This window comes from Canis lupus, chromosome 24 (assembly GCF_011100685.1).
Source record: "Canis lupus familiaris isolate Mischka breed German Shepherd chromosome 24, alternate assembly UU_Cfam_GSD_1.0, whole genome shotgun sequence".
In the NCBI taxonomy this organism is placed as follows: domain Eukaryota; kingdom Metazoa; phylum Chordata; class Mammalia; order Carnivora; family Canidae; genus Canis; species Canis lupus.
The window spans coordinates 17,665,669-17,692,547 of NC_049245.1; the positions used below are offsets into that span (position 1 = coordinate 17,665,669).

Below are 26,879 nucleotides of genomic sequence, written 5' to 3' on the forward strand. Positions count from 1 at the left end.
CCCCCGCGCCCGCGGAGCGCGCCGCAGTGGCTCTGCCTGCACCGCCCGGCCCCCGAGCCGCCGCTCTGCCCGCTCGCCGGCCCCGGCTCCTCCACCGACCGCGCCGCCAGCCCCGGGAGCCCCGGCCGCCGCCCCGCCCGCCCCGCTGCGCATCCAGGAACTCGGGCGGGACCGCGCGGCGATGCCCGGGGCCCCGCTCCCGGCCAGTCGCTCGCCCTGCGCCCGGGCCCGGCCCCCGACGGCCGCGCGCTGAGATGACTTTCCGCGACCTCCTGAGCGTCAGTTTCGAGGGACCCCGCCCGGACGGCAGCGCCGGGGGCTCCAGCGCGGGCGGCGGCGGGGGCGGCGCGGGCGGCGCGGCCGCCTCGGAGGGCCCGGCGGTGGGCGGCGTGCCGGGGGCCGCGGGCGGCGGCGGCGGCGGCGTGGTGGGCGCGGGCGGCGGCGAGGACAACCGGAGCTCCGCCGGGGAGCCGGGGGGCGCGGGCGCGGGCGGCGAGGTGAACGGCACGGCGGCCGTCGGGGGGCTGGTGGTGAGCGCGCAGGGCGTGGGCGTGGGCGTCTTCCTGGCCGCCTTCATCCTCACCGCCGTGGCGGGCAACCTGCTGGTCATCCTCTCGGTGGCCTGCAACCGCCACCTGCAGACGGTCACCAACTATTTTATTGTGAACCTGGCCGTGGCCGACCTGCTGCTGAGCGCCACGGTGCTGCCCTTTTCAGCCACCATGGAGGTGCTGGGCTTCTGGGCCTTCGGCCGGGCCTTCTGCGACGTGTGGGCCGCCGTGGACGTGCTGTGCTGCACGGCCTCCATCCTCAGCCTCTGCACCATCTCGGTGGACCGGTACGTGGGCGTGCGCCACTCGCTCAAGTACCCGGCGATCATGACCGAGCGCAAGGCGGCCGCCATCCTGGCCCTGCTCTGGGCCGTGGCCCTGGTGGTGTCCGTGGGGCCCCTGCTGGGCTGGAAGGAGCCGGTGCCCCCCGACGAGCGCTTCTGCGGCATCACGGAGGAGGCAGGCTACGCCGTCTTCTCCTCCGTGTGCTCCTTCTACCTGCCCATGGCCGTCATCGTGGTCATGTACTGTCGCGTGTACGTGGTCGCGCGGAGCACCACGCGCAGCCTCGAGGCGGGCGTCAAGCGCGAGCGCGGCAAGGCCTCCGAGGTGGTGCTGCGCATCCACTGCCGAGGCGCCAGCGCGGCCGACGGGGCGCACGGGCCGCGCAGCGCCAAGGGCCACACCTTCCGCAGCTCGCTGTCCGTGCGCCTGCTCAAGTTCTCCCGCGAGAAGAAGGCGGCCAAGACGCTGGCCATCGTCGTGGGCGTCTTTGTGCTCTGCTGGTTCCCCTTCTTCTTCGTCCTGCCGCTTGGTGAGTGACCCGTCTCCCACGGCCCTTTCCTTTCCTCCTCGAGCCTGTGGCTCTGCCTTCCCCCCCGGCTCCCAGACGGGGTTGGACGGTGACTCTCCACCTGCGCATGAAGGGTTGACTCGGTTGAGCTCCCTGGTCTCTTAGGCAAGTGCACTTTGTGGTCGACAAACAGGGGGCCCTTCGTACTTGCAGAATTCGTTTCGCAGGCTTCTGACTTCTTTCTTCCCCCCTCTGAATTGCCATGACAAGCCTTGGGCTTGTTTTAATATTTCAGAACCCCCTAAATATAAGAGATCTGTGGCATCTGTGCGGGCATCTGCCCCATAGTACGTGGCCAGCGGTGTACATGTTCCTCTACATATCCCCGAACACACACACACACACACACACACACACACACAAATGCCAACCTCCAGAGGTGGGTGCATAATGGGTGGGGTCTCCACTGAGGTGCAGCAAGCACGACATCAGCAGGTACGAGAAGCCACCTGCTTTCTCCAGGAACTTCTTCAGTTCCAAATGGCCAGGAGACCCTCCCCACCTGCTATCCAGGAATGCCCTGGGCTCTCACTTCTGAACATCTCCTTTTGGAGGTAGGGTGCTGTGTGGGATGAGAAGGAAGGGGATAGAGACAAATTATCAAATGAAAAGTTAGTATCGTTCATCGATTTTTCTGACATTTAGTGAGTCCTTTAGCTCTTTTGAGAACTTTCCTATTTGTTTCATCAGCTTCCCTGCAGTCCTGGGAGGTGGGCGGCAGTTCTCAGGGGCTTAGTCCCACCCCTGAAGGCTCCTCCTAGAGGCATTGGGGCTGGGTCAGCAAAGGGAGGTGAAGGGGAGCACCATCTCTGGGGATGCATTTGCCCTGAGTCATTTTGCCCATGGCTGCAACCTCAGCCGGCCCCAGCTAGGCCTCCCCTGCCTTTCCCCGACCCTGCGGCTGAGTCAGGAAGGGGACGATGGCCTGCCTCCTGCTCCCCTGCAGGCCCTCTCCACATAGTGGCCAGAGTGGCCAGAGTGAACTTTATATATTATAAATTATAGTGTCACTCTCTACTAAAACCCCCTCAGTGCTTTCCAACTGCCCTGGGAACAGACTCCAGACTCTCCACTATGGCCTGTGAGAGGGTGACCTTCAAATTTATTATTGTCCAAACCAAAATGAGACATGATGAATATTTATGCTGGGATCACAGGCACGAACCGGGACAGTGGGAGCAAACCCGGACATGTGGTCCCCCCTCCCGCAAGGAGGGCCTGGAGTGATGGCCTCCTGGCTTTGCTGCCCCTTGCTCACTGCGTGCTTTGGCTCCTCTGACCCGCTCCCGATTCCTTGCCCACAGCGAGCTCATGTCCTTGCACTTGCTCATTTCTCTGTCTAGCCTGCCCTGTCCTCCCTCCTCCTGGCTAACTTTAGGTCTCCGTTTAAATGTCCCCTCTGCAGAGAGGTCTTCCCAGATGCTTCGGCTTCAATGTGTCCTCCTCTGTGCTCTCTCCCTTGGGGCACAAGTTGCTCTTCCTTTACTGGCTCCTTAGCTCTAATTACATCTGCATGTTGCTTGGTTGGTGTCTGACTTGCCTGCACTAGCCCTGAAGCTCTTCAAGGGCAGGGCTGTGTCATTACCAAATCCGCAATGCCCAGGACAGTGCCTGGTATGTGAGGAACAACGTAGTGCAGCAATGAGGAACCACAGGCTCTGGCACCAGGCAGCCTGGGTTTAAATCCCAGCTCTGCCCCTGACTGGCTGTGCAACTTCAGGCAAATCCCTGAACCTCTCTGTGCTTCTGTGTCCTCATCTATAAAATCCAGATGATGGTGATGGTAACAGCACCCACCTGCAGGGCCTTCATGAGAGTTCAGCAAGTTATTATCTGTAAATATCACCATTCCTTGTCATGAGTGCCCTGTGAGCTATTGCTTTTGTAGTAGCTGCTCACTGAATAAATCACTGTTTTGAAAAGCAGCCAGCCAGAGGCTGTGGTGGGGGTAGAGGGAGGCATGGACACTGAGCAATATATACTTGTGGGGGAGGGCAAGTAAGCAGCCAGGAGAAAGCCAGTGTGTCCCTCCCCTTTAAAACCTGCCCAAGATTTAGTACGACCTCCCACCAGGCTCTCCACCCAGGCTCCTTTCTCCCACCAGCCAACCCCTGCCCTGTCCCTGCCCAGCCGTGCCCCACCCCAGGTACCCTCATTACCCCCTGCCTCTCACTTCACACTGCCTCCCCCCACCACCACATAGGGAATGATCAAGCTGTGTACAGAATGCCACCTCCCATTTGTTATTTTAACTTCTTTTAAAATTTCGAGTTGTAGAATGATGCACAGAAAAGGAGAAAGGGGTATACCAAGTGTCTCTGTACCCATAATCACCCATATTGAACAGATGTTAACATTTTGCCATATTTGCCTCAGATCCCTCTCTCTGTTTCTCTTTCCAAAGAAATAGAACACAGCCAAAAGTACATTCCCTCTTGCTGTCCCTTCCTCCATGTCTCCCGCCCTCCTCAGTGGTTAATCTGGAGTCTGTCACCCCCATTCATATGTTTATACTCTTACCACAAACATCTATATCCACAGTAATATATGGCATTGTCTTGTGTGTCTTTAGGACCTAGATAAATGGTATTATGCCATGCACATCATTCTTCAGTTTGCCTTTCTCGTGCAACATTATGTCGGTCAGATTTATCCATGCTGGTTCGTTTTAGCAGCAGTATGGTATTCCATTTGAGAGTATTCCATGGTGTGTTGATGCAGTCTTGTGCTGAGCATTCAATTTTTCATATTTTTCACTGTTACAGTCAACACTGCAGAGGGCTTCTGTTTTTTTGAGGTTTAGAGCATGTGCTCCTCTTCCAGGAAGTCATCCCTAAATTTCCATGCCCTTTGGCTCTTTCTCAATCCCTCCATCTCTGCTGCTCCCCACACTTAGCATGGGGCCCCCACCGTGTCCTTGTCACCTCCTTCTCACCAGTCTGCGTTCTGCGCAGCCTCCTGAGCCCCAGAGCAGAGCCCAGGGCTGCTGGTGGAGCTGAATTGAGTGGAATCTGGCAATAATGAGCAAGCAGGACAGAGGCCAAGCAGGGAAACAGAATATTCTGATCTGCCTGTGTCATGGTGTGGCTTGGAGGGCGCAGCCACAGGGAGAAGTGGGGAGCAGAGCCTACAGTGCAGGGCAGGAGTGGCTTGAGGATTGTGCAGAAGGGAGAAAAGGTCAGGAGTTCCTAATACCCCAGCACCGGGCCCAGGCCTGGGAGAAGGGAGAAGGCCTTTGAAGGATGAGGAAAAATTCTGAGGAGCAACTTTTAGGATGAGGGAAAATTGTGAGGAGCAACTTTTGGGAGGAATGTGGAATCCAAGGAGCTGGCATATCTTGGTATGGAAGGGCCAATAGATGGTCGGGGTGGAAGATGTTAGAAACTTAAAGAAAGGGGACCACGTCGGGGGTGTTTGCCGAAGGAGGAGCATGGGATGCAGTCTTCCAGAAAGAGGATGGAGGGACAAAGAGAAGAGGGAGGCTGGGGATAGAGCTTCAGGGAGCACTCACTTTGAAGGAACCAGAAGGGGGCCACCAGAAGGAGTGACAGCTCCCTCCACCCAGGCCCTGGTCTTTATGCCAGGTTTGATGAGCACCAGAGGTGGAGAGATTGAGAAAGAGCAGTGTGTGCCAGCCAAGGCTGTAGCCCATAGAAATGAAGACACCTAGTAGGGCCGCAACCCAGGAGTTGTCTGAACAGACCAGGATTCCCCTCACCCACTCGTCCACACACAAAACTGAGTAGAAACAGGAGCCACAGCCACAGCAGTGAGCAGCCCCAACTGCCCAGAGGACATGGAGAGGCTTAGGATGGGGCCCCAGGGTCCCAGAGGATCATTGGCACAGGGGCCATGCACTGCCATCTATATACCTGAAAAACTGTGGGTCAGGCCTGAGTGGCAAAGAGACACAAACTAGATGTCCTGAATCGTGGAACTTCTAGAGGCCCAAGTCACTGGCTAGAGGGGACTGAAACTCAGATTTTAGGAACCAAAAATCCTGAGGGGCCAGGAGAGGGATCTCCTACACCTCCACTGTTCCCCTTTCCCCATAAAGAGCAGCAGCAGGGCATGTGACCGGCAGGCAGAGCGTTAGCTCCATGAACCTGATGTTCATTCTGTCTGTCACTTGTCTGACCCCTAGATGACAGTCAGCAAGGCCAGCAAGGGCAGCATTGGCTCCTGCCGGGGCACCCAGGGAGCTGTGTATAGACGCAAGAAGCGTCACTTGCCCTCATGCCCGCCTGACTGAGTGTTCCTGCTGGTGCCCAGCTGAGCCGCCCGCTCCACCAGAGTACCCATGCACCCTGGTTTGCCCAGGACAGCCCTGGTTACACTGGCATGATCACTGGTCATGCTTCCCTTTCACTCTTAGATCTGTTCAGGCTGAACAACAGAATATGTGGCCACCAATCCTTGGGGAGGAGGGGCTCTTCGCAGCCCTGAGCATGACAGATATGCACCCCCTACTCTCACCTCAGCGAGCTGACATGGAACTGGGTGCCTTAGAAAGTCATAGGACATTATGTAAAGGTTCCTCCTGATGTCTGGAGGAACCTGCACCTCTGGAATGCATATGGCCTTCCAGTTGGTGCCTGCTGCCCACAGACTTCCAAGGAGAAAGGGGGCGTGGTGGGGTGGGGTGGATTGCAAGTGCACCTCATTAATCCACCCCAGGGCACTTCGTGCAGGAGTTCCTCTAACCCTGAGAGGTCTGGGCTAGCCTCTTGAGGTAGAAATCCCCGTGAGCAAGAGGGGAACAGAGAAACTGAGGAAACCAGCAAGCACCTATCTGCAGAAGAGCTCCCTCCCTCTCCCAGCCGCCTCCAGACACTACCTCTCCCCCTTGATGTTCTCATGGCAGCAGTGTTTCACTGTGTCTGGCTTTGGCTTGCCTGGCAGATGCCCCCTGAGCCATCCCCAGAGGTGGACCTGTCCCCTGGGACCTAAACACACACAAACACACATGCATGTACATGCATGACGGCACCATCTCCTATTATTCCTAGAAACCACAGACAGACCCCTGTCCTGTACCCCAAGCTCCCTGTCGTTGGGCAGGTCCCTGGGCCTCTCTGGCCTCTGAGTTGGCCTCCAACTGTGCTCAGTCATGCAGAGAAGTCTCAGAGGCTCAGAGCCCACAGTGGCCTACCAAGACCACATCAAGGTACCTGGAGGCTCAGATATGAGAAGTCCCAGGACAGTCCAGCCACTGTCCCAGGCCCCCATCTCCCACTATCCGTGAGCCATACCTGGGCCTCCCACCCTGTACTGTCAATCTCGGCCCTGTGGTATCGCTGTCCCACCTGACCACCCCTGGATTTAGTTAGGTACTCCTTCATGCTCCCCAAATACACTGCACAGGCTTTGATCACAGTACACTGTAATTGCCAGTATTCTTACACATATTACAAAGCATGAGGACAGAGGAAACTACATATGTAGGTGCAGAAAAGTGTAGTTATTTGTGGGGTGCCCTGTGGCTTGGGAGACATGGAATGGAGAGCCCACAAGAAGAGGAGTCATGAGATGAGACAAGATGCCATCAACAGGAGGAGGGGTAAATAAATTGTGCTGTTTTCATAGGGCTGGGAAAAATAACAAGTGTGCTGCCTACAGCAAGGTAGATGAATTCCATGGACACTATACTGGGCAAAATAAGCCAGATCTGCAACTAAAGGCATACATAATACATGATTCTGTGTGACAAAGTTCAAAACCAGGCAAAACGAATTGATGAAAATTAGGATAGTGGGTATGTGTATTGACTGGAAGAGAGAGCAAATAAACCTGAAGGGCTGAGAATGTTCTAGATCTTGAGCTGGGCAGTGATCACATTGATATGTGCATATGTAAAGTCATCAAGCTGTACTCTTAAAGTGCATGTGCTTTATCACTTGACTGTCATTATCTTATGTCTTAATTAGAAATTTCTGAGAGAAGGCGGGTACATGCTGAAGAGAGGCTTGAGCCATGCTGAAGAGTTGGTGTCCAGATTGGAAAGCACACACTGGCAGCCAGCTATACAGGGTAGATTCCTCATGTGCATGTGAGAGTGTTGGCCAAATGCCAAAGGACTCATCTCCACAGGTTCCCTGACGTGGTGCAGGGGGAGTGGTAGGGGATGCTTTGTGGCAGGTCCTCAGCAGTGGCATCACTGTCCTCTGGCCCAAGAGCCTGAAGAAAGGGCTGGCATGACATCTCCTAACTGTGCCTTTGCGGCACCTGGCACATAGTAGGTGCTCAGGAAATGTGTGTAGAGGGAGGAAGTGGTGGAACCCATGGCCTCTTCACATCCCCCCATGCCAAGGGTCTGAGTGGTAAAGCACCAGCACTCTTTTTTTTTTTTAAGTTTTATTTTTATTAAGATAAAAACACTTAACAGGAAGTGTACAATCAACACACTATTGTTAACTGTAGACACAGTGTTGCACAGTCCATCTCTAGAATTTATTCATCTTAAGTGAAACTTTATGCCTGTTGATTAGCAACTCCTTATCCCCTTTCTCCCAACCCTCAGCCTCCACCCTTCCACTCTTTGATTCCCATGACCCAGCTCAACAATGTTAACCCAAGGCCAGTCTCTGTGCATCACCACCCTCACCCGCTGTCCCAACACTGAGGATGATTTTGAAGAACATCCAGACACCATATCTGTTCACGTAAATTCTTCAGTATACATTTCTAGAATACAAGAGCTTTTTGAAAAATAATCACAATCCATTATAACATGTAAAAATAATTGTTTAATATCAAACACTGTCTACTTTAGTGTTCAGATGTTGCCAGTTGTCTCATATATTTGTAGTTTGTTTGAATCAGGATCCAAAAAAGGTGCACATGTTGCATGTGGTTTATTTGCTGGCTAGGTCTATTCAGTTGGTAAGATTTCCCCTCTCCCCACCTTTCCCTTGCAATTTATTTGGTGAAGAAACCAGATCAGTTGTCCTGGAGACTGGCCCATGGTCTGAGTCGGTATCCCCATAGTACCATCTAATGTGTCCCTATACTTCCTGTAAACTGACTTAATCAGATTCAGGTTCAATGTTTCAGCCAAGAATTCTTCTCTTTGGGGCTGTTATGAATGGTCAGGGGCTCAGGTGCCCAATACGATGGTTCAGGCTCAGCTTGTACTTTTCTTCCCCCGAAACCTAGAAGCAGCCATTTCTCAAAAGAGCCTTCGTCCCTTTTAGTGGCAAATGATTATTTAAAGACCACAGTCTGAGCTCTCAGCTTTTCAGGGATACTGAGTTGGTCCCTGATCCAGCAGACAGAGCTAGGAAGTATATTTTATGTTTTATAAAAGAAAAATACACCACTGACGGGATATGCCTAGGAGCTGCCCTTCTGCCTACATCCTCATAGCTACAGAAGAGTGTCCAGGACCAGACAAATAGTTCTCTGCTGGCCTCTCAGAGTTTATGGGTCCTGAGGCAAACATGGGGGCACAGGCCTTCTATTCCTGGTCCATCTCGAGCCAGAGGACTTGCCAATTACCTCTCACCGTGGAAAACTGGCAATGCAAGGAATTCAAGAGAACTGGCTTGGCACAGCTGGCACCACTATGCCCTCAAACCACCCCTTCATGTTCTCACAATCCATCTGAGACCTGGCCCCTATCCAGGTCACCTCTTTCTGATGTTCTTCCATGATTGTGCCCACTTCAAAATGGCCTTATCTCCTACCACTCTCCCCTTCACCTTCTCTGTTCCAGTGATCCCAACGTCTTGGTTGTCCTCCAACTTCTCAAGTTCCTTCTTGCTTCAGGGCCTTTGCACATGCACTTTCCACTCTCTGGAATTCTCTTTTCTCAGATGCATGGCTCAGTCCCCCCACAGCATCTTCAGGTCTCGGCTCAAGTATGCTTTATTAGAGAGGCTTGTCTGACCCTATAGGGGTCCCAGATGTCCCAGCCTCTCTTGACAGAGAAGCTATTGAGCTCCAGAGTCCGAGCCACTGAATGAGCAGTTGAGAGAAGTGGAAGAGAGAAAGGGAGTATAGAGTGGGGAATTCCGCCTCTCCTAGCCTTACTGGTAAGAAGACACCTGAATATCTAGGAGAGTGTGGTATTTTCAACCCCACTCTCTCTGGCCAGAGAGAATGGCTGCCTGTGGATGGAAAAGTCCCTAGTGATGGAGAGGTGGGAAAGGGGGCAGGCCAGGGTGCAGCTTGATATTTCATGGTCCGCTGCAAGTTATGAGCAATGCTGGCTGTGAATTCTGACATTCTGCCAAGAACAAGTTCCCTTCTGGTGATGCCAGAAGAGTGCTGTTAATCACACATTCTGCCCCATGGCTTCAGAGCTATCACTCCTTGGTGAGACTTGGCCACATTGGTCAGCTCCAGCCTAACCAGCATCTCAGTGACATCTCCTAGACCTGGACGTCTCTGGTCCTGAGGAGTGGGGACTGGCTTGTGACCATCAAGGCTGCAAACACAAACCTCATGGGCTGCCTCAGTTTCCCCAACAATGTGTGGGCCAGGCTGACCCCGTCAACATGCCATAGAATGAGCCTACCTGCTGACATAGGAAAGGCCCTGCCTTTAATGACTAGTGAATGTCCAGCCCCACCCCTGCCCAGGACATAGGTTAGACTCCTGATAGAGGCATCCCAATATAGGGAACAGGAGAAGGCAAGTGGGAGCAAGCCTGATGGGAGACCAACATGAGAGCAAGGTCAAGAAGAGAGAAGCAGGCAGGAGTTGGGTCTGTGCTCATCTCCCACCTGCATTCTTACTACCTCTCCACACAGGCACGTAAATGTGACCCCTCCCCTGCGATGAGGAGGAAAAGCAAGCCCAAAAGCACCCCTGCTCTGCGTCAGGTGCTTGTGTTAGAGGATGAAAACAACCATCATTTGCTGCCTCAAGAAACCGGTAGTGTAGGAGGGCAGATAGAGCAGTAACAAATTTTATTAAAATGCACACTTGGGATGCCTGGCTCGGTGGTTGAGCGTCTGCCTTCAGCTCAGGTCATGATCCCAAGGTCCTGGGATCAAGCCCCACATCAGGCTCCCCACAGGGAGCCTGCTTCTCCCTCTATGTCTCTGCCTCTCCCTCTGTGTCTCCCATGAATAAATAAATAAAATATTTTCTAAAAAGGCAGACTTGCATAAAAGGGCACATAACCCAAGCTTGGTGGGGAGGATGCCTGACCCAAGACTCAAGGCCTGGGTGGGAAGGAAATAGGGCCAGACAAAAAGGCAGAGGAGGAGCCCAGCCCCTATGGGAAGACCTGCTCACAGCTTCATCCTCTGGCTCGTGGCCACATTTGAAGGGGAGCTAGCTGGAGATGGCACTGGGTCCTGAAAGGCCTTGAATGCAACACAAGAAAGCTTGGGCTTAGTCCTCAGAGCCTCTGGAAGCCACTCCTGGGTTTCAGAGGTTTAAGTAGAGAAACCAATTTTAGAAAAAGCCTCCAGCTGTGTGCAGAGTAGAGAGGCCAGAGGACCCTTGGGGGCTGTCACAGCCATGCAAACAAAACGAGATGCCAGACTAAGCAAAGGCTTCGGGAGCGAGGTGAAGGCAGGGACCCCACTAGAGAGAAAACTGAAGGCACCGGGCATGATGGCCAGTTGGACCTTCAGGGTGGAGAAGAGGGACTCACTGAGCAAAGTCAGCAGGAGTTCAGCACCTACAGTGTGTTAGATGCACTCAGGAAGGCTTCGGGGCCATGGGAGTGTTGTGCCAAGCAAAACAGGCACAAGTCCTGCCCTGGGGACTTGGCTGCAGAGAGAGATGATGGACAAAATGAAAGCTAACTCCAACAGTACGGGAGGAGGCCGTGAGTGCCACGGAGAGCTACAGCACCAGTTGGGGGGTGGGGGATGGGGAGTCATGGGTGGGAGGGCAACGCAGTTTTACCTGGGAAGTCAGAGATACCTCACTGTAGAGGTGAGGGCATGAGCCATGTGGCTATCTGGGGGAAGAAGATGAGGAGGAAAAGCAAGCCCAATGTGGGAGCGTGTCTGGCATATCCAAAAAGCAACATGGAGGGCAGTATGGCTGGAACGGAGTTGGGGGTTGGGAGGGGATGGCAGAAGGTTTGGGGGAGCCACATGCTGAGCTGTGTAGGTCACAGGCTCTTACTGTGAGGAGAAAGGGTAGTTCTTAGAGGGTTTGGAACCTAAGGAGTGAGTTGATCCAGTTATGTTTTTAAAAAAAATCACTCTAGCTGCTGGGTTGAGGACAGAAAGCATGGGAGAGTGGAGAGGCTGCTAAGTACTTGAGGTGGGAGATGCTAGTGTCTTTGACAGGGTAGAAGAGCACAGGGAGGAGGGTAGCTGTGAGTTCTGACCTCACGTCCTTCCTCTCTGCCCTCAGTCACTCCATTCTATAACCACCAGCCTCATCATTGTTCTGTGAACATACCAAGGCCACCTCAAGGGCCTTTGCACTTGCTATTCCCTCTACCTGATATGCTTTTCCTAGATGTCCACATACCTCTATTCAACTCTTTACTCAAATATCATGTCTTCAGCAGGCCTTTCTTGGCCAGCTTATCCAAAAATCTATACCGCCACTCCCAGCCACACACAGACACATAAACACATACTTCCTATCTTTCTTCCCTACTTTACTTCTCTTTAGCACATTTTATTATCTGATGTGTTTATATTTTCCTTGTTTATCCTATGTATTGCCAGCTTTGCCCAATGAAATATAAGCTTCATGAGGTCAGGATAAGTATGAAATGCTGGTAGACACACAGACACACACCCAAGTGGAGATATCTGGGAGGTAGTTGGATCTGAGTCTGGAATTTGGGAGAAGAGTCTGAACTGGAGATAGAACTATGGGCATTATCAGTCTGAAGTCGGTATTTAAACCCATGAGCTGGGATGAAATTACCAGCAGAACGTGAAGGGAAGAGATTCCAGACTCTTCTAGGAAGGAAGGGCACGCCTACGTTTAGCAGTGGGGACTGACAGAAGAAGCAAGCAAAGGAAACTGATACAGAATAGAAAATCCAAGAGCGTGGGACCTGGGATCCATGAGTGAGATGAGAGAAGTCTGGGATGAATGAGAGAAGTGTCCACAGGTTGGGCCCTGGGAGGAGCGGGGCTGTATGGCAAAGCAGTGAAGAGCAGGTGCGGAAGGGAAGTAGGCAGGTGCGGACAGAAAGGATAGAGAGAATGAGGTTTGTAGCCCGAGAACCAGCAGAGAGGGTGCAGCTATGGCAGGTGCATGCCTGAAGGGGACTGATGGATGGAGAGTACTGCCACACAAGCAGGGATGCTGACCTTGGGCAGGAGAAGAGACCTCTTTCTTACAGAGGAGGAGGAGAGGTGAGGAAGGCTTGAGCACATGCCCAACTTCTTTGGCTTCTGTTTTCTCCTCGAAGCAGGAAGTAAGATCAGCTGCCCTGAAGGAGGCGAAGGGGCAGAGTAAAGGCTCACGGAGCTGGTGCAGGACCCGGGCAGAGCAGCAAGGTCACGGGGAACCCTGGATGGAGCTGAGGTTGGGGACCCTCACATTCAGGGAATGGGCAAATCACTCCAGAGTTAGAGTCTGGCTGGATAAGCACAACCCAAGTCCAGAAGGATGCGAACATGCGAGGACTGAGAAGGCAACTTCAGAGGTGTGAGTGACTAGGAGTCTCAGCTGAGCAGGGGCAATAGGAGACTTCGAAGGGGCTGCCAGAAGGTCAAAGAATGGTTAAGAAAGAGGATAAGAAGCTGCAGTGGAAAATGGGTTTTATTTTATTTTTTTAATATTTTATTTATTTATTCATGAGAGACACACAGAGAGAGAGAGAGAGAGAGAGAGAGGCAGGGACACAGGCAGAGGGAGAAGCAGGCTCCATGCAGGGAGCCCAACATGGGACTCGATCCCAGATCTCCAGAATCACACCCTGGGCTGAAGGCGGTGCTAAACCACTGAGCCACCCGGACTGCCCTGGAAAATGGATTTTAAATGAAGAAGTGAAATATTCAGGCTTATCTTTTTAAAAGGATCCCTCCAGGGGCGCCTAGGTGGCTCAGTTTTTTGGGCGTCTGATTCTTGGTTTCAGCTTGGGTCATGGTCTTGTGGTTGTGGGCTCACCCTACATCAGCTCCAGGCTCAGCAGGAAGTCTGCTTAGGGATTCTCTCCCTCTGCCCCTCTCTCCACTTGCTCGTGCTCCCTAAGATAAGTGAGTAAATCTTTTTTTAAAAAAATAATTAATAAATAAAAGGATCCCCCCAGCTGCTGTGTGAACAGGGTGCAGGGGTACAGGGGCAGGAGCAAGGAACCCCCTTAGAACAGCACTTCAGGTAGATGATGATAGTAGCTGGGACCAGGGGGTGGCACAAATTGGGGGTGTGTTCCAGGACCAATAGGAGTTGATGGATGGGATGCAGGCAGAGAGAGGGGTTGAGATGTATGGAGCACCTATGATGTGCCAAGCACATGTAGAGAGCTCACCATTTAAAGATAAGATAGACCTGGGGTGCCTGGCTGGCTCAGGCGGGAGGAGCATTTGATTCTTGATCTCAGGATCATGAGTTTGAGCCCCACATTGGGTATACAGATTAAGTCAATAAATATTTTTTTAAAAGATTAGACAGGAAACTGATAGTCACCTATTGTGTTCTTGGCACTTAGAAGTGAGATGTGCTATAGGGAGAGTACCTCTAACTGCCAGGTTGGGAAGGGTTGGTATGAAGAGAACTTCCAGGTGGAGGTGCCAGTGGAGCTGGCGGAGGGAAGAGGAAGGGCAATCCCAGAGGAGCAGGAGCAAAAGCCCCCAGGCAAGACTGGGGAGCCTGCTGGGGCCAGAGGGCAGCAGGAGGTCAGTGCAGCCATTTAGCTGATGCACAAAACCAAAGTAAGACTGCTGAGGGGAGCAGGAGCTATAAGAGAAAGAAGAGCAAGGGTGTGATGCTGGGCACCAGTACAGAAAGGTGGGAGGCTGAGGGAGGGTGTCCCACAAGGTTCTCTGTTTCCAATAACAGCTGCCAAGTTGAGTTAGCACAGCTGGGCTTTCTGCCTGCAAGGAAGGCTTCGGAAGAGGGAGCCCCATCAGGACAGAAAAGAGACAAGTGGCCTTGCCTCAGAGCCCCCACCTGCTCATTGAGGCTCTCCTGTAGCTGGGCTCAGGAGCTGACAAAGTGTGTGCCAGGCCGCTGGAGAGGGATGAGAATTCATACAGGCGAGGTTGGCCCGAGTAGCCACAGGTCAGAGTGGCTGGGGGAGCAGGAAGCTGGGGTGGCCAAAAAGGGGCTTGTCCACTGATGCCCCCACAGCCGGGCAGCATTGCAGGGACAATGCCCATGAGCCAGGAGCCCATCCTCAGGGGCCTCGGGGCAGTTCCCCATATTATCCATGCATGCAACGGACAGGGATGTGCACACAGCCCCCTCTGACCCTGGAGATCTTTGCCAGAAGTTCGACCTGATGAGAAAGTATTAGGGGGAGGGGGGAGGACAGCAGGGAGAGTGAGGCTGTACAGGGTGGTGTGGGGGGCAGACTGCAGCTTTCTGGGCAGAGGTGGGTGTGGGGCTCAGAACTGTGAGACAGAGGTGCTGTTGCCTGTAGAAGCTGGAGCCCAGGCACAGGCGCCTGTATTTTCCGGGCAAGATGTCTATACACAGTGGGCAGAGAACACATGAAACAGTTGTGCCACATGCTGTCAGTGTCCCCTCCAAGCCACCACCCTCCCTGGACCTTCAGGGCACATCAGCCAACTTCCATCCCAACACCTGCCTGCACCTTTGCCCAGGGGCTCACTCCACCCACCAGAATCCTCATCATCTACCCACACAGGAGGCCGGGGAGAAGTGTGGGAAATTAATACCTCTGGAAGTAGCCCAACCAGTGACTGATGGGAGTGGGGGTATAGATACTCCACCTCCCTCATTCCCCTGGTGGGATAGCTCTGAGATTCCTGAACTTCATGGTATCATAGGATTATGCCCCAGTTGCCCACAATTAGTGACTTGCACTTTGATCCTTGTCTCAGGGTCTGCATCTGGGAGAGCCCAAAGTAAAACAGAACCTCAGTGGGACACAGTAGGAAAATCTTGGGGCAGAAGCTTTTTTGTGTGTGTAGGGCATTCCCAGCCTGTAGCAAGCATCTGCACAGGTTGCTTGAGCATAAGTTAGAATAGTGTTTATAACACGGTCCAGGGCATACTACAGTATGCCATGTCGCCCACCAATGTGAGTAAAAACAACACTGATAACGATGCTGTTTGGCCAGCTTCAGGCTTGCAGCTGAAAGCATAGTCCACTGATTTGTCATCCTAGGCTAAATATAAAAGAACTGTGGCCTGAGTCAGAGTTATTTTCAGCACCGTGTCTTACTTTGCAGCCATTGAGGGATGCTATTCAGAGGGCCGCCTTCCTGGTGGGTGAAGTCAACCCTAGTGGCCCCCACATTCCAAGGACAACTGTCTAACTCCCCTCCTAGGGGAGGTTGTCTGCTCAGCATATGCTGACTGATGCCCCAGCCTCCCCCAAAGCCACCAGGTCTTGGCTTCTGTTTCTGATTACTCTCCAGAGCTGGAAACTGGGTCTCTTCCCCACTGGGGTGGAGCTGCCCTCTTTCAAAAGCCACCACATAGGAAGAGGGGAAGTAAAGAGACACCAGTGTTTAAGAGCCTGCGACGTCCTGCACTCTGAAATGCACGCATTTCACAGTGGAGCTGTGTGACCGCAGTTTCAAAGGCCTGTGCCTCATGACACTCGTGACTCTCCTCCTCTGCCACCACCACCATGTGTCTGTCTCAGCAGCAGAAATTCTCTATCTTGTAGGAGGTGGGTGATGGGCAAGAGCTCCCAGGTCAAAAAGGGGGGCATGGTGCCTCTGCCCCCTCAATAGGAGACCCTGCTCTTCTTTCTTTAGGGGCGGAAGAAGAGAGCAGGTCCCATGATTTGTCAAGGACCCCTGTCCCTGGTCTGCTCAGTCTCAAGGGCACCTGCAACTTTTGCCTGGGATGGGACGCTCTTGCCACCTACCCCCTCCATCCACTGCTGCTGAGGATGTGAGAATGAGAGTGGCTTTTGCTTTTAGGGTCATGCCTTTGCATTTTGTCAAGTACCTTTTGAAGACAGGACCCCTTACATGGTGGAGATGCCAGGAGAGAAGTTTGTGAGGAGGAGGGTCTTTCTGACACAGCTCAGGTCTTAGTGCACCCACCCTCTCCTGCCTGGCACTCTGCTCCCGCAAAGCCATCCTAGAAGCCTTCCCTGACCAATTCCACTGGGACAGCCCCAATGACCTTCGTTCCAGCCACCACTGGCATTGTTTACTGAGGCTTAATTCTAGGCTCCGTTTCTTGCCTGCTTGAAACTATCCATGGCTCCCAACTACCCACAAATAATTGTGTAAATTCCCTTCACCATCTGTCCCAAATGACATTTTCTCAGCATATCCCAGAGGACATTCCCAGGCCCCAAACTTGTACTCCTCTTGCCCACCTGTCCCCTCCACTTCTAACACCCTCCATCCCTCCTCATCCTGCCAGGCTCCTGTCCATCCTCTGAGAACCCTGGAAGCCTCACACCCCATCCCACATCCTGAGCACCACCATCACACCATCTTCATTCCCTTGGTATTTTATGCACCTAGCTACTCAGGGAATGGGGCTTTGTTTGATGTGAGCCCAGCACAGCACCTGACGTGAGGCAAGCCTTGGTCAACATTTCATTCAAAGGTTCTTACCCTTTTTTGTGCTCCAGACTTCTTGGGCATCTGGCAAAGCTTATGGAGCCCTTCTCAGAGTTATGCTTTCAAATGCTTAAACTAAAATACAAAGGATTGCAAATAAAACGGATTTCGTTGAAAACACCAAAACATTTGTGAATGAAATCTCTGGCTTAGTAAGGAATGTGCTTCTAGGTTAAGGCATTAAGTAAGAGAATCTAGTGGTAGGTTCTGATGACTGTCATTTCCAAATAGGAGCAGACAGTATTTCAGAGCATCTGCAGCAACTGAATGTGATAGGAAAATACCTGGCAGGAACTGCTGAGAGTCAGGTCGAATTCTAGGAAACTGCCCATCTTGCACCAGTTTTGAGCTAGGAGAACCGGGACCGCATAGGGCTTCCTCTCCCTCCTACTTGAGTTTGTTGCCTACACTGTCATTCAGGGAAACTGCTCAGTATCAAGGAGACGTCAGTAAAACGGAAGATGATGATTTTTTCCTCATCAGGGACCCCCTTGGGGAGAGAGACGTTGGGAGCCCCGAGCTGGCAGCCCAGCCCCTAGTTGAGGACTTTGCGCCCAGGGGGCTGCCGGGCCTCGCTCTCCTGGAGCATCTAACAGGCGTGGGTCTCTACCCCCCCCCCCCCCCCCCCCCCCCCGCAGGCTCCCTGTTCCCGCAGCTGAAGCCCTCGGAGGGCGTCTTCAAGGTCATCTTCTGGCTCGGCTACTTCAACAGCTGCGTGAACCCGCTCATCTACCCTTGCTCCAGCCGCGAGTTCAAGCGCGCCTTCCTTCGCCTGCTGCGCTGCCAGTGTCGGCGTCGTCGGCGCCGCCGGCCCCTGTGGCGCGTCTACGGCCACCACTGGCGGGGCTCCAGCGGCGGCCCGCGCCCCGACCTCGCTGCCGGCCGCGGCGCCGCGCCCCCCGGGGCCCCGCTGGCCCTCACCGCGCCCTCGGCGCCCGGCTCCCCCGGCTCCCCCGGCTCCCCCGGCGCGCCCGAGGCGCAGGGCCCCGTCGCCGGCCGTCGAAAGCCGCCCTGCGCCTTCCGCGAGTGGAGGCTGCTCGGGCCGTTCCGGAGACCCACCACCCAGCTGCGTGCCAAGGTCTCCAGCCTGTCGCACAAGATCCGCGCCGGGAGCGCGCAGCGCGCGGAGGTGGAGGCGGTGTCCCTCGGAGTGCCCCACGACGTGGCGGGGGGCGCCGCCGGCCAGGCCTACGAGCTGGCCGACTACAGCAACCTCCGGGAGACCGACATCTAAGGCCCGCGGGGGGGGGGGGGCTGCGGGCGGGGGCGGGTGCAGGTGCGGCAGGGCGCGGCGGGGGCCCAGCGAGGCTGGCTTGACGCTGATCCGGGCTGCTCCCGGGCCTCCCTGAGAAACTGAGGCTACGGGGTAGGGCCCTGGAAAGGTAAAAAGTTATGGCCTCCCTCCCCGACACAGGTGCCTGGAGCTCTTCCTTTCGGAGGAAGGGGCTGTGGGTTCCGGGGGGCCTGTTGCCCCCAATCCCTGTTTGAGAAACACTGCCCCATCCATGCCTTGAACCCTGGACAGACCGCCTCAAGAGGAGGGGCAGGCCTGCCTGGCTGTCCCCAATGCCTCCCCTAGGGAAAAAGCCAGTGGGACCAGGGGGACTTCTCAATGGACACAACTTCTCCTTACTGCCGACTGGAGGAACCCAGTGGACCAGCCCAGCCACCAACAAGCTTTGGTGGCAGATTGGATGACCATCCCACAAGCCTGTTGTATTTACCCATGGACCCACTCCCCACTACAGAGGCTCCTCCATGCATACCCCACCACCTGGCCCTGCCCCTCATTATGTCCCAAGGGCCTTACTGTTTACACTCTGTACATAGTGCCTGTGCCCATCACTTCTTGCGAGGATCTGGAGCCATCAAATGGGGAGAGCTTTGTCATTTTGAGACATATTTATTGGTAAGAGTACTTCTATTTTGTCCAAACTGTGCAAACTGTCCCTCTTTAGCTTGTAACCCATAAAGAACTACTTTTTTTTTTTTTTTTCTAAACTCCTTCAAGTTCTAAAGCCCAACAAGAGGATAGTCAGGTCTGCATTCACCTTTCTAGTTTCAACCCAACTATCTGTTTAATGGATGGCTGTTCTCCTCTGGGACTTTTAGCATGACCCTTAAAGGACTTAGGGGTTTTGTTGGCTTTTAAAATTCATATGATGAGTCTTGGGAACCAAACAGTAATCATAAGCATAAATGTTCATTTTGTCAGTCTCCCCAGATGTATCTGTGATGCTCTTGGTCTCAGTGAGGAAGATGGCCATCAGTTAAATGGATAACACATTACATGAAAAAATATAGAAGCCCAAGTAGACAAGCATACATGGTATGAGAGAACACCTACTTAGGAATAGTGCTGTTAGCTTTGAGTGAAATGTCCAGCACTTGTCACATACTCAAGAGATTGAGGTAATTCAGTCTTCAGCTGGATAATATCAACCACACACATACAGCCGGAGTGGGGGTGATAACTGTGGTCCAGTGGAAAGCTGGTTAGGCAATACCCCAGGGTGTCTGGAGTGGGAATGTTCTAAAACTAGAAGAGCCAGTTGCTGGGGCCAACATGGACCAGTAGTTTGAATCAAAAGTTTCCATCCTGTGCTGAGGAAGTAGTCTATTTGAAAGGTAACCACGATTTTAGACCTCTCCAATTTTATAAGGTAAAAAGATAGCCAGTACCAGGGCTCAGGAGCAGACATTTCATACTGTGGATCTACATCAGCTTCTAGGCCTGGCATCCCCGCAAGGCACAGGAAGGGTAGTTAAAGGCGGGTTCTGGGTACATGCTGTACACCCCAAAGAGGGCCCACTTTACAGGACATTGGCCACCTAAAGCTGGGGACACTGGAGGACAGCCCTTGCTATCTTCTCACAGAGGTGGGGGCCATCCCTCAAATCAGGAGTCAGCAAAGGGGCTGACCCCTCATCAGAGAACTGAACATTGGGCTTCTGGGCAGAGGTTCCAACAGCAGGGGAAGGTCTCTGAGCAGGCGAACATGGGCTCCCACATGCCAGGGCAGTGGAGCCCACAGGAGGTCAACAGTGGGGATAAGGGAGCAGGTTGGGGAGGGAACGTTCATAGGGGGACTTTAGGGGGCCCTCCCTGCCCTGGAAAACCCAGTAGGTGTGCAGGCAGGTGGAGCTGGCAGCTAGCCCAATACTTTCTCTAGGCCCAATGATTAATCTGCAAAACATCTCTCATGTTCAAGCCTCAGCCCTCATCTCCTGGCCACAGGGGCCCTCTGCACACAGCTGTCACCTCCTGTACCCCCATGCCTTCAGGACATCAGGGGGAGCTACAGAGCTCCCCAAGAGGCTCTGCCACAGGGACCCCCACCACCACCAGGGACCCAGTTCTAATCATGGATAAAGCACTGAGTTGCTGACCTTGGGGTCAGGACATGTCCAAATGCCGCAGAGTGGCCTAGAGGAATGGAGGGAAGAACAAGAGCCACTCTGGATGAGGGAGCCTCTTACAAGTGATTTGGGGACATCTGGAAGAAGTGTATTATTCACTGTACCGTTTCCTGGGTCCTCAGGCGCCCCAGTCCACACATCTGATTAGAGATACCGACTCTGAGGTACATACAGAAAATGAGGCCGTGATCTCCAGGAAGCCTTGTGAAGTACCAAGGTGACCAGGAGAGTGGGAAGACTCTGTCAGTACTGATCAACATGGGAATAAGCGTTCCTTTACACAATCTGCTAGGAATGGGGTGAAGCCTTGAGGGGGTTTGTGAGTGGGAAAGGGATGGCCGTGTGAGATGGGACAGGGACAGAACAGGCCTCCAAGAACACTGGCATTTGCCTAAGCCCTTTGTCCCTCACCATCCTCAGAAAGCCCCATTCCTGCTTCCCACACCAGTCTGCCCACCCTCCCTCTCAAGCTGGGCTCTTGCCACCCATCTTGCCTTGCTTCCCACACTCTTTCAGGGACCTCTGCCCCAGTATCCCCCAGAGCTGCTTTTGCAAGTCACCTGGGACGTCTCATTTCCTCAATCTCCTGCCCTCTGTCTCTGCCACAGTCTACTCTGGTGGCTGAAATGTTCTTCTCCCTGCCCGAGCCACGCCCCTGGGATCTCTTCTGGTCCCCTAACCACACACTCTCTCTCTGTCTCCTGCACAGGCGCCTCTCTCTGCCCTTATATGTCCCCCAAGGTTCTCCTCTCCCTTTTCTCAACTCTGCACACCATCTCATCCACCCCCAAATCATCTCAATGACCACTTGTACATAAATGGCTCCCAAGGGTTTGTCTGTAACTCCAGATGTGTATTCACCTCTCTTTGGGTGGTTTCCAAACACCCCAAATATGTCCACTTGCCTCCTGCAAAACCGTCTCCTTGACTCCATATAGGCATGACAAGGCCACTGGTGCTGAGGCTGGAAGCTCCTGGAAGCCCTCAGCCTGCCCACCTTCTCCACTCCATCATCTTCCCAAGATCTTCCCAGATTCCCTGCTCAAAACTGAGCCCCGAGTGTCCCTTAGCCTCATTGGTAGCTCATACCAAGGTCATCCTGGCTTAGCCCACTGATAGAATCCATACCTGTGTATAGGAAGAGGGCTCCCTGTCTCCAGAGCTGCTCAGGGCTGGGTGTGAGTGTTCATTAAATCCTGGATTGATGGAGTTGGCCCACTGACACTTCCCTGGGACACTGCCCCACTGCCCACCTAATATTCAACATCACTGTCTTTGCAAGACTCTAACCCTTACTGCAGTCCTCACAAGGCTGAAGCCTGTATCCTCCCCCAGCCAGAGAATCAGCTGTGCCAGGGACTTCTACGGGAACACCTGCTCTGTGTGCCTTCCAGCCCACCCAACCCACCACCTGGAGCCCCACCCCAAGCCCTTAGGCCCTCCTGTTCCAGGCGCTGACAAGTCCTGGCAAAAGGTTTGGGACCTTGGTCGCCCTCCCTTCAGTGACCTGTCAGAGCCCCGACTCCTCAGTGCCCTCCTGACCCTATTTCTATTTCCATCCTGTTACACCCCCAGGGAGTTACATGTTCACCGTACACTTGGAAAGAATTTCCTTTTTCTTTTTTTTTTTTTTTCTTGAGGCTCCAGTGAAGCACAAAACCAGATGCTCATAAAGGCTAAACCAGTCCCGCAGCCTCTGCTCAGAATGGCTCTCTGGGGAGCCCAGTGGGCCCAGGTGGTGCTAGAGGTGGGGTCTTTGGGCAGGGGGCCTGCACTGGCCTCTCCCCCATTTGGAGCTGGCTTTCTTCCCTTCCCCCACCCGCTCTTGGCAGGAGCAGGGAAACAAAAGGAATGCTGAACAGGACTCCAGCCTATATTCTCCAATTGCTCTAGTCTGGGGAAGAAATAAGCAGGAATTGGAGGATGCATTTAGAACCAAGAAGAAATCCCGGAACTGGGACCACAACAGCCTGAGCTCTTGGAACTGGAGCTGGAGGGAGGGATCCATTGGAGGCCGTGCCAGAAACCTCCCCTGTGACACCTGTAGACACCCCTCCAAGGCCTCACCATTCACTTGATGCCACTGCACCGTTTGTGTCTACCTCCTTCTGTCCTGCTGAAAAACCAAAGAAAGGAGTCCCCATTCCCACTCCTGAGAGTGACCCAGATTGGTCCCACTTATATCTTGAGTCAAGCCACATGGGTCTCTGGTCAGCCTGTGGACTGGCTAATTTGGGGGTCAAGCCTGATCAGCTGGGCAGGCAGATGGAAGTGGATCATATCACACAGCACAAAACACAGCTGTCCAGGTACCAGCATCCACGAGGGAAGTGATGCTCCCAGATTGGGCAGGGACAGACAGCTATGGACATCTCCAGCATGTCACAAAGATTAAGAATGCAACTGCAAGTAATAAGGAAGCTGATGGATAGCTGCTTAAACTCTGGGCATTACTCTCACGTGTCAAATTACAAGGTGGGCAGTTGCTAACATTATCAGTTGCAAGTCTTTGCTTTCTAATCTCTGGTGTGATGACTTGTATCTTCTTTGTTGCTTAATCATGATCAATGTTTCCATAATCCACATTCTTATTCAAAACAGAGGGGAAAAAAGAAAGATCTGCTTTTATCAAGATAATAAAAGCTTTCCCAGAACCCCTCCCCCAGCACACCTCCACTCTGATCTTATAGGCCAGAACTGGGTCCAATTTCCCACAAGGGTGACTGCTAACACCAAAGGCTGGGTGCTTGAGGATGGAGGTCTGCATTCAGCCCACCACCTAATTTTGCACAGCCCACAAACTAAGAATGAGTTTTACATTTTTAAATGGTTGGGGCAGGGTGGGGGGCAGGAAGTCAAAAGAATATGTCACAATAAGAAAATTATATGGAGGTTTCCTCTTGGCTCCCAAAACCAAAATCTTACTGTCTTGCCCTTTACAGGAAAAATTTGCCAACCACTGCTTTAGGGCAATGAGGATCACTGCCTGTCACTGGGCACACAGCAATCCTGAACAAAAGCAGGATTCTGGCAACAGGAAGAAGCAAAAAGGATGGACATGGAAGGGACAGCTCGCGGTGCCTACTACCTATGCCAGTCAACACATTTCAAGCCTGCATCCAGTTATCTAATCTGCAACAGCAGAACGAAGAGTCCCCATTCTAGCTAGGAACCTGACACAAAGGGGTTTTTCTGGAAGCCCTCAGCCCTGAGGACATCTTCCCAGACTGACCAAATGTATAAGATTTTGAAAGAGACCTGTGAAAAGGAAAGGGGGATACCAGGAAATATCAGCACTGGCTGTGTCTCGAGAGGCTCAAGGGGCTATTATTTGCTCAGTGAACTCACCCCCAGCCAAGGTGTTGGTCCTTGATATTATAGGTCTAGAAAATGGATCTGATCAGGATTCCAGAGTTACCAGTCACATAAAAACTGACAGTCTAAGTCACTAGGATGTGAAGTTCATAAGCCCAACACCAATGTGCTAATTTTTCATGGGAAGTACAGCCTAACTATATATATACATACCAATGTTCTCATGGTGACAAACAAACTTGATGGAAATCCAAACTGTGGTCTGAAAGTCCCTTAGTAAGTTCAGAGGCTGAGCAGGGAAGTTGATAGGAAGAGTTGTTGATTTAGTGCATCAGCCATAGGGCTCCATCCCCAGTTCACATATTCACCTCCTTGTACATCCTGCCTCTGTTTCCATGGTACATCTGCCCATACAAATGACTCATGCTTCAATCCCAGCCTTCAGTCTTTCTCTGTGCCTGTAAGTTCCCTTTACCTGTCTCCAGTCTCATCCATCATGGACCCATTTCAGACTGGAACCTTCAGAAACCATTCTTGAGAGCTTTTATGTCTCACCTCTTGGGGAACATCTTATGGTCATCCTAGGGCAAACCTACAAGCATCAAATGACTGGACCTCTTAATTAGGCAGCTGGTGTTCCCCCAACCCCAGGTGTGAACTGCACAGGTGAGGACTTCTGATGCCTTTCCACCAGCTAGCACTTACCAGCCAATAACAAATGGCCAGACAATGGTCACTGCATGTATTTGATAATAGTTACTGAGTATCTAGTTATGTACCCGGTAAATGAAAAGGCATCAGTGTACAAAAGAAAAAAATCTCTGCATCCACAGCATCCTCATTTCAGAAAGGAAGGATGGGTAACAAACAACAATAAACAAAATATACAGTAGATGGTGACAAGCAAAGAAATATAACAGGGAAAGGGAACAGAAGTGTTGGGGATGGGGCAGATTGCACTTTTAGATCAAGTACCCAGGAAGGTCCTCAGGTAGAAGGTGATGTATGAGAAAGGCCTGAGATAGTAAAGGAGTGAGCTATGCAGATCCTGGGAAAGAGCATTCCAGGCAGAGGAAGCAGCAGGTGCAAAAGTCTCAATTTAGGAGGAGACTTGGTATGTTCAAGGATTAGCAGAGGAGGGGAGTAGGCACTCAAGGTGCCAGAAGCAGTAGGTGACAAGGGCCCAAGCATACAGGGCACTGTAAATCACAGTAGGACTCTGGCTTTCCAGGTGGGTCAAGGTGAGCCGGGTTGGGTGGGGGTGGGGGGTTGCTTAGGCAGGCTTGACAAAAGTAGAGATAGGATTGGTCTTGAGGTGAACAGGGTCACTCTGGCTGTTGTGTTGGACTGATACAGAGAAAGAGGGACTAGAGCAGAAGCAGGAGGCCAGTTAGAGAGAGATAACTGCAACAGTCCTGGCAAGAGATGGTGGTATTTGGGCCACTGGCCACAGGGATGGAGATGAGTGATAAGAAGAGGTAGAGCCTAGAGATTTTGCAGATGGCATTTCCACATGCCAGCCCCACACTCAGCATTCCCAGAGTTCCAGCTAGACCTGCCTGCCTTGTTAGAAGCCCCTAACAACTCAGGAAAGGTTTTCTTTTTCCTGCTCTTCTTCTGTCTCCCCCCATATTTAAGCATTTCCTAAAGTTCTATTCTCAGGTTCTCTCTCTTTCTGTGTTGCCATCCATAGGAATGTCCACATCTCAAATCCACATTTCCAACCCCAGCACTATCTCCATACACAAAATCTGTAGTTGTCCATATACAAATTTTCTCCTAGCTTTACTACTGAAACTCATACACACCAGTGGTGGGGGAAAGATCTTTTTAATCAGGGACAGACACTCCTGACTTAAAATGACATCCTATCAAACTCTCTATAAGGCCTCTCCCCTTAAAACCAAGAAAGATCTAAAAAAAAAAAAAAAAAAAAAAAAAAAAAACAAGAAAGACCTAAAAAGCGGATAGAAATTCAAAACAGGTCTGAAAAGTAAGGATATCAGCCAACCATTTGGAAACAGTGGGGACTCCAGAGCTGAGGAAGTTCAGCTCAGAAAGAGGCTCAGAGGTCCTTGCCATAGCTTTGTCCTCTGCAACTGAGGCACCACTGACCAGGAATTGGTAAGAAAAGGCTCTACCCTCTTCACTGCATACCTCCCAGCTTCCCACCTGTAACCCGAAGAAGGGTCTGCCCAACTGTCTAACCTCCAGTCACTGCTCCACTGTCCAAGGACTGCTTTGGGAGCAGCTGAGGACATAGTAATGATGCCCCATCCTCCTGACTCCCTGCAGGAACTTTCTGCCTTCAGCACAGATTTCCTGCTCAATGGATTGTTCAGGCTTATGGATCTGGGATCAGAAGAGACCTGAGAGCAGAATAGGACGGGATAGTTTCTCAGATGTTCCATTTGATGGAAGAAGAGTAGCCAGCAACTCTGAAATTTTTAGAACACAGTTCTTCCTCATTAGCTGAGAACTAGTTGAGGGCAGTTGGGGGTAGAAGAGCTTTCCTCAGTCTGTTAGAATAGAACTAAAAGAATGTCCACTGGCTTCTGTCTCCTCCAGCAATTTTAGCCAGAGTCAAGCCATATAATGCATCCTCCAAGGGAACTGAATCCCCTTGGTCCATTCCTACCAGGCCCCTTTGTGAGAATGAGCCACCTTGGACCCTGGGTGGCTTCCCCATCTATGGGCCTATTGCTCGTTCTAACACCAGTGCCTAGAAATATCCCTCTTGGGCTGAGCGACTTCCCCAAAGAGAGGTGTATCAGTCAGCTATTGCCATAATGTTGCAAAACCAGCCACCCCTAAATTCACAGGTTACAGGAGCAAGCATTTGTTCTCTTTGCTTATGTGCCTGTCTGTAGGTCCTAGATTTGGTTACAGGTTTGGAACTATTCCCCTTTCCTCCACATTCTCCTGAAAACATCAGCTATTGGGGGCATGTTCTTCTCATGACAAATGGCAAGTACATGAGAAGTGAAACCCAACTGTGTGAGCATATTTAAAACATCTGCTCATATCACATCATGTCTGTTCACATTCCATTGAGCAAAACAAGTCAGCCTAAAGTGACTGGGGCAA

The 26,879-nt window shown here is 52.3% G+C and overlaps 1 protein-coding gene across 1 annotated transcript; it reads left to right on the plus strand.

Moving 5' to 3' along the window:
* Window positions 1-254: 254 nt before the first annotated feature.
* Window positions 255-23,142, plus strand: ADRA1D (adrenoceptor alpha 1D). Its single transcript, XM_038571701.1, has 2 exons — window positions 255-1,365; window positions 17,696-23,142. Exons 1-2 carry the CDS (start codon window positions 255-257, stop codon window positions 18,289-18,291), a joined length of 1,707 nt encoding a protein of 568 aa, XP_038427629.1. The 3' UTR covers window positions 18,292-23,142.
* Window positions 23,143-26,879: the final 3,737 nt, after the last annotated feature.

Excerpts from the sequence above, each read along its gene's own strand:
- ADRA1D (XM_038571701.1), top strand. The coding sequence starts at position 255 with ATGACTTTCCGCGACCTCCTGAGCGTCAGTTTCGAGGGACCCCGCCCG. Across the intron at positions 1,366-17,695 it reads CTTCTTCGTCCTGCCGCTTG|GCTCCCTGTTCCCGCAGCTG; the intron begins GTGAGTGACCCG and ends CCCCCCCCGCAG.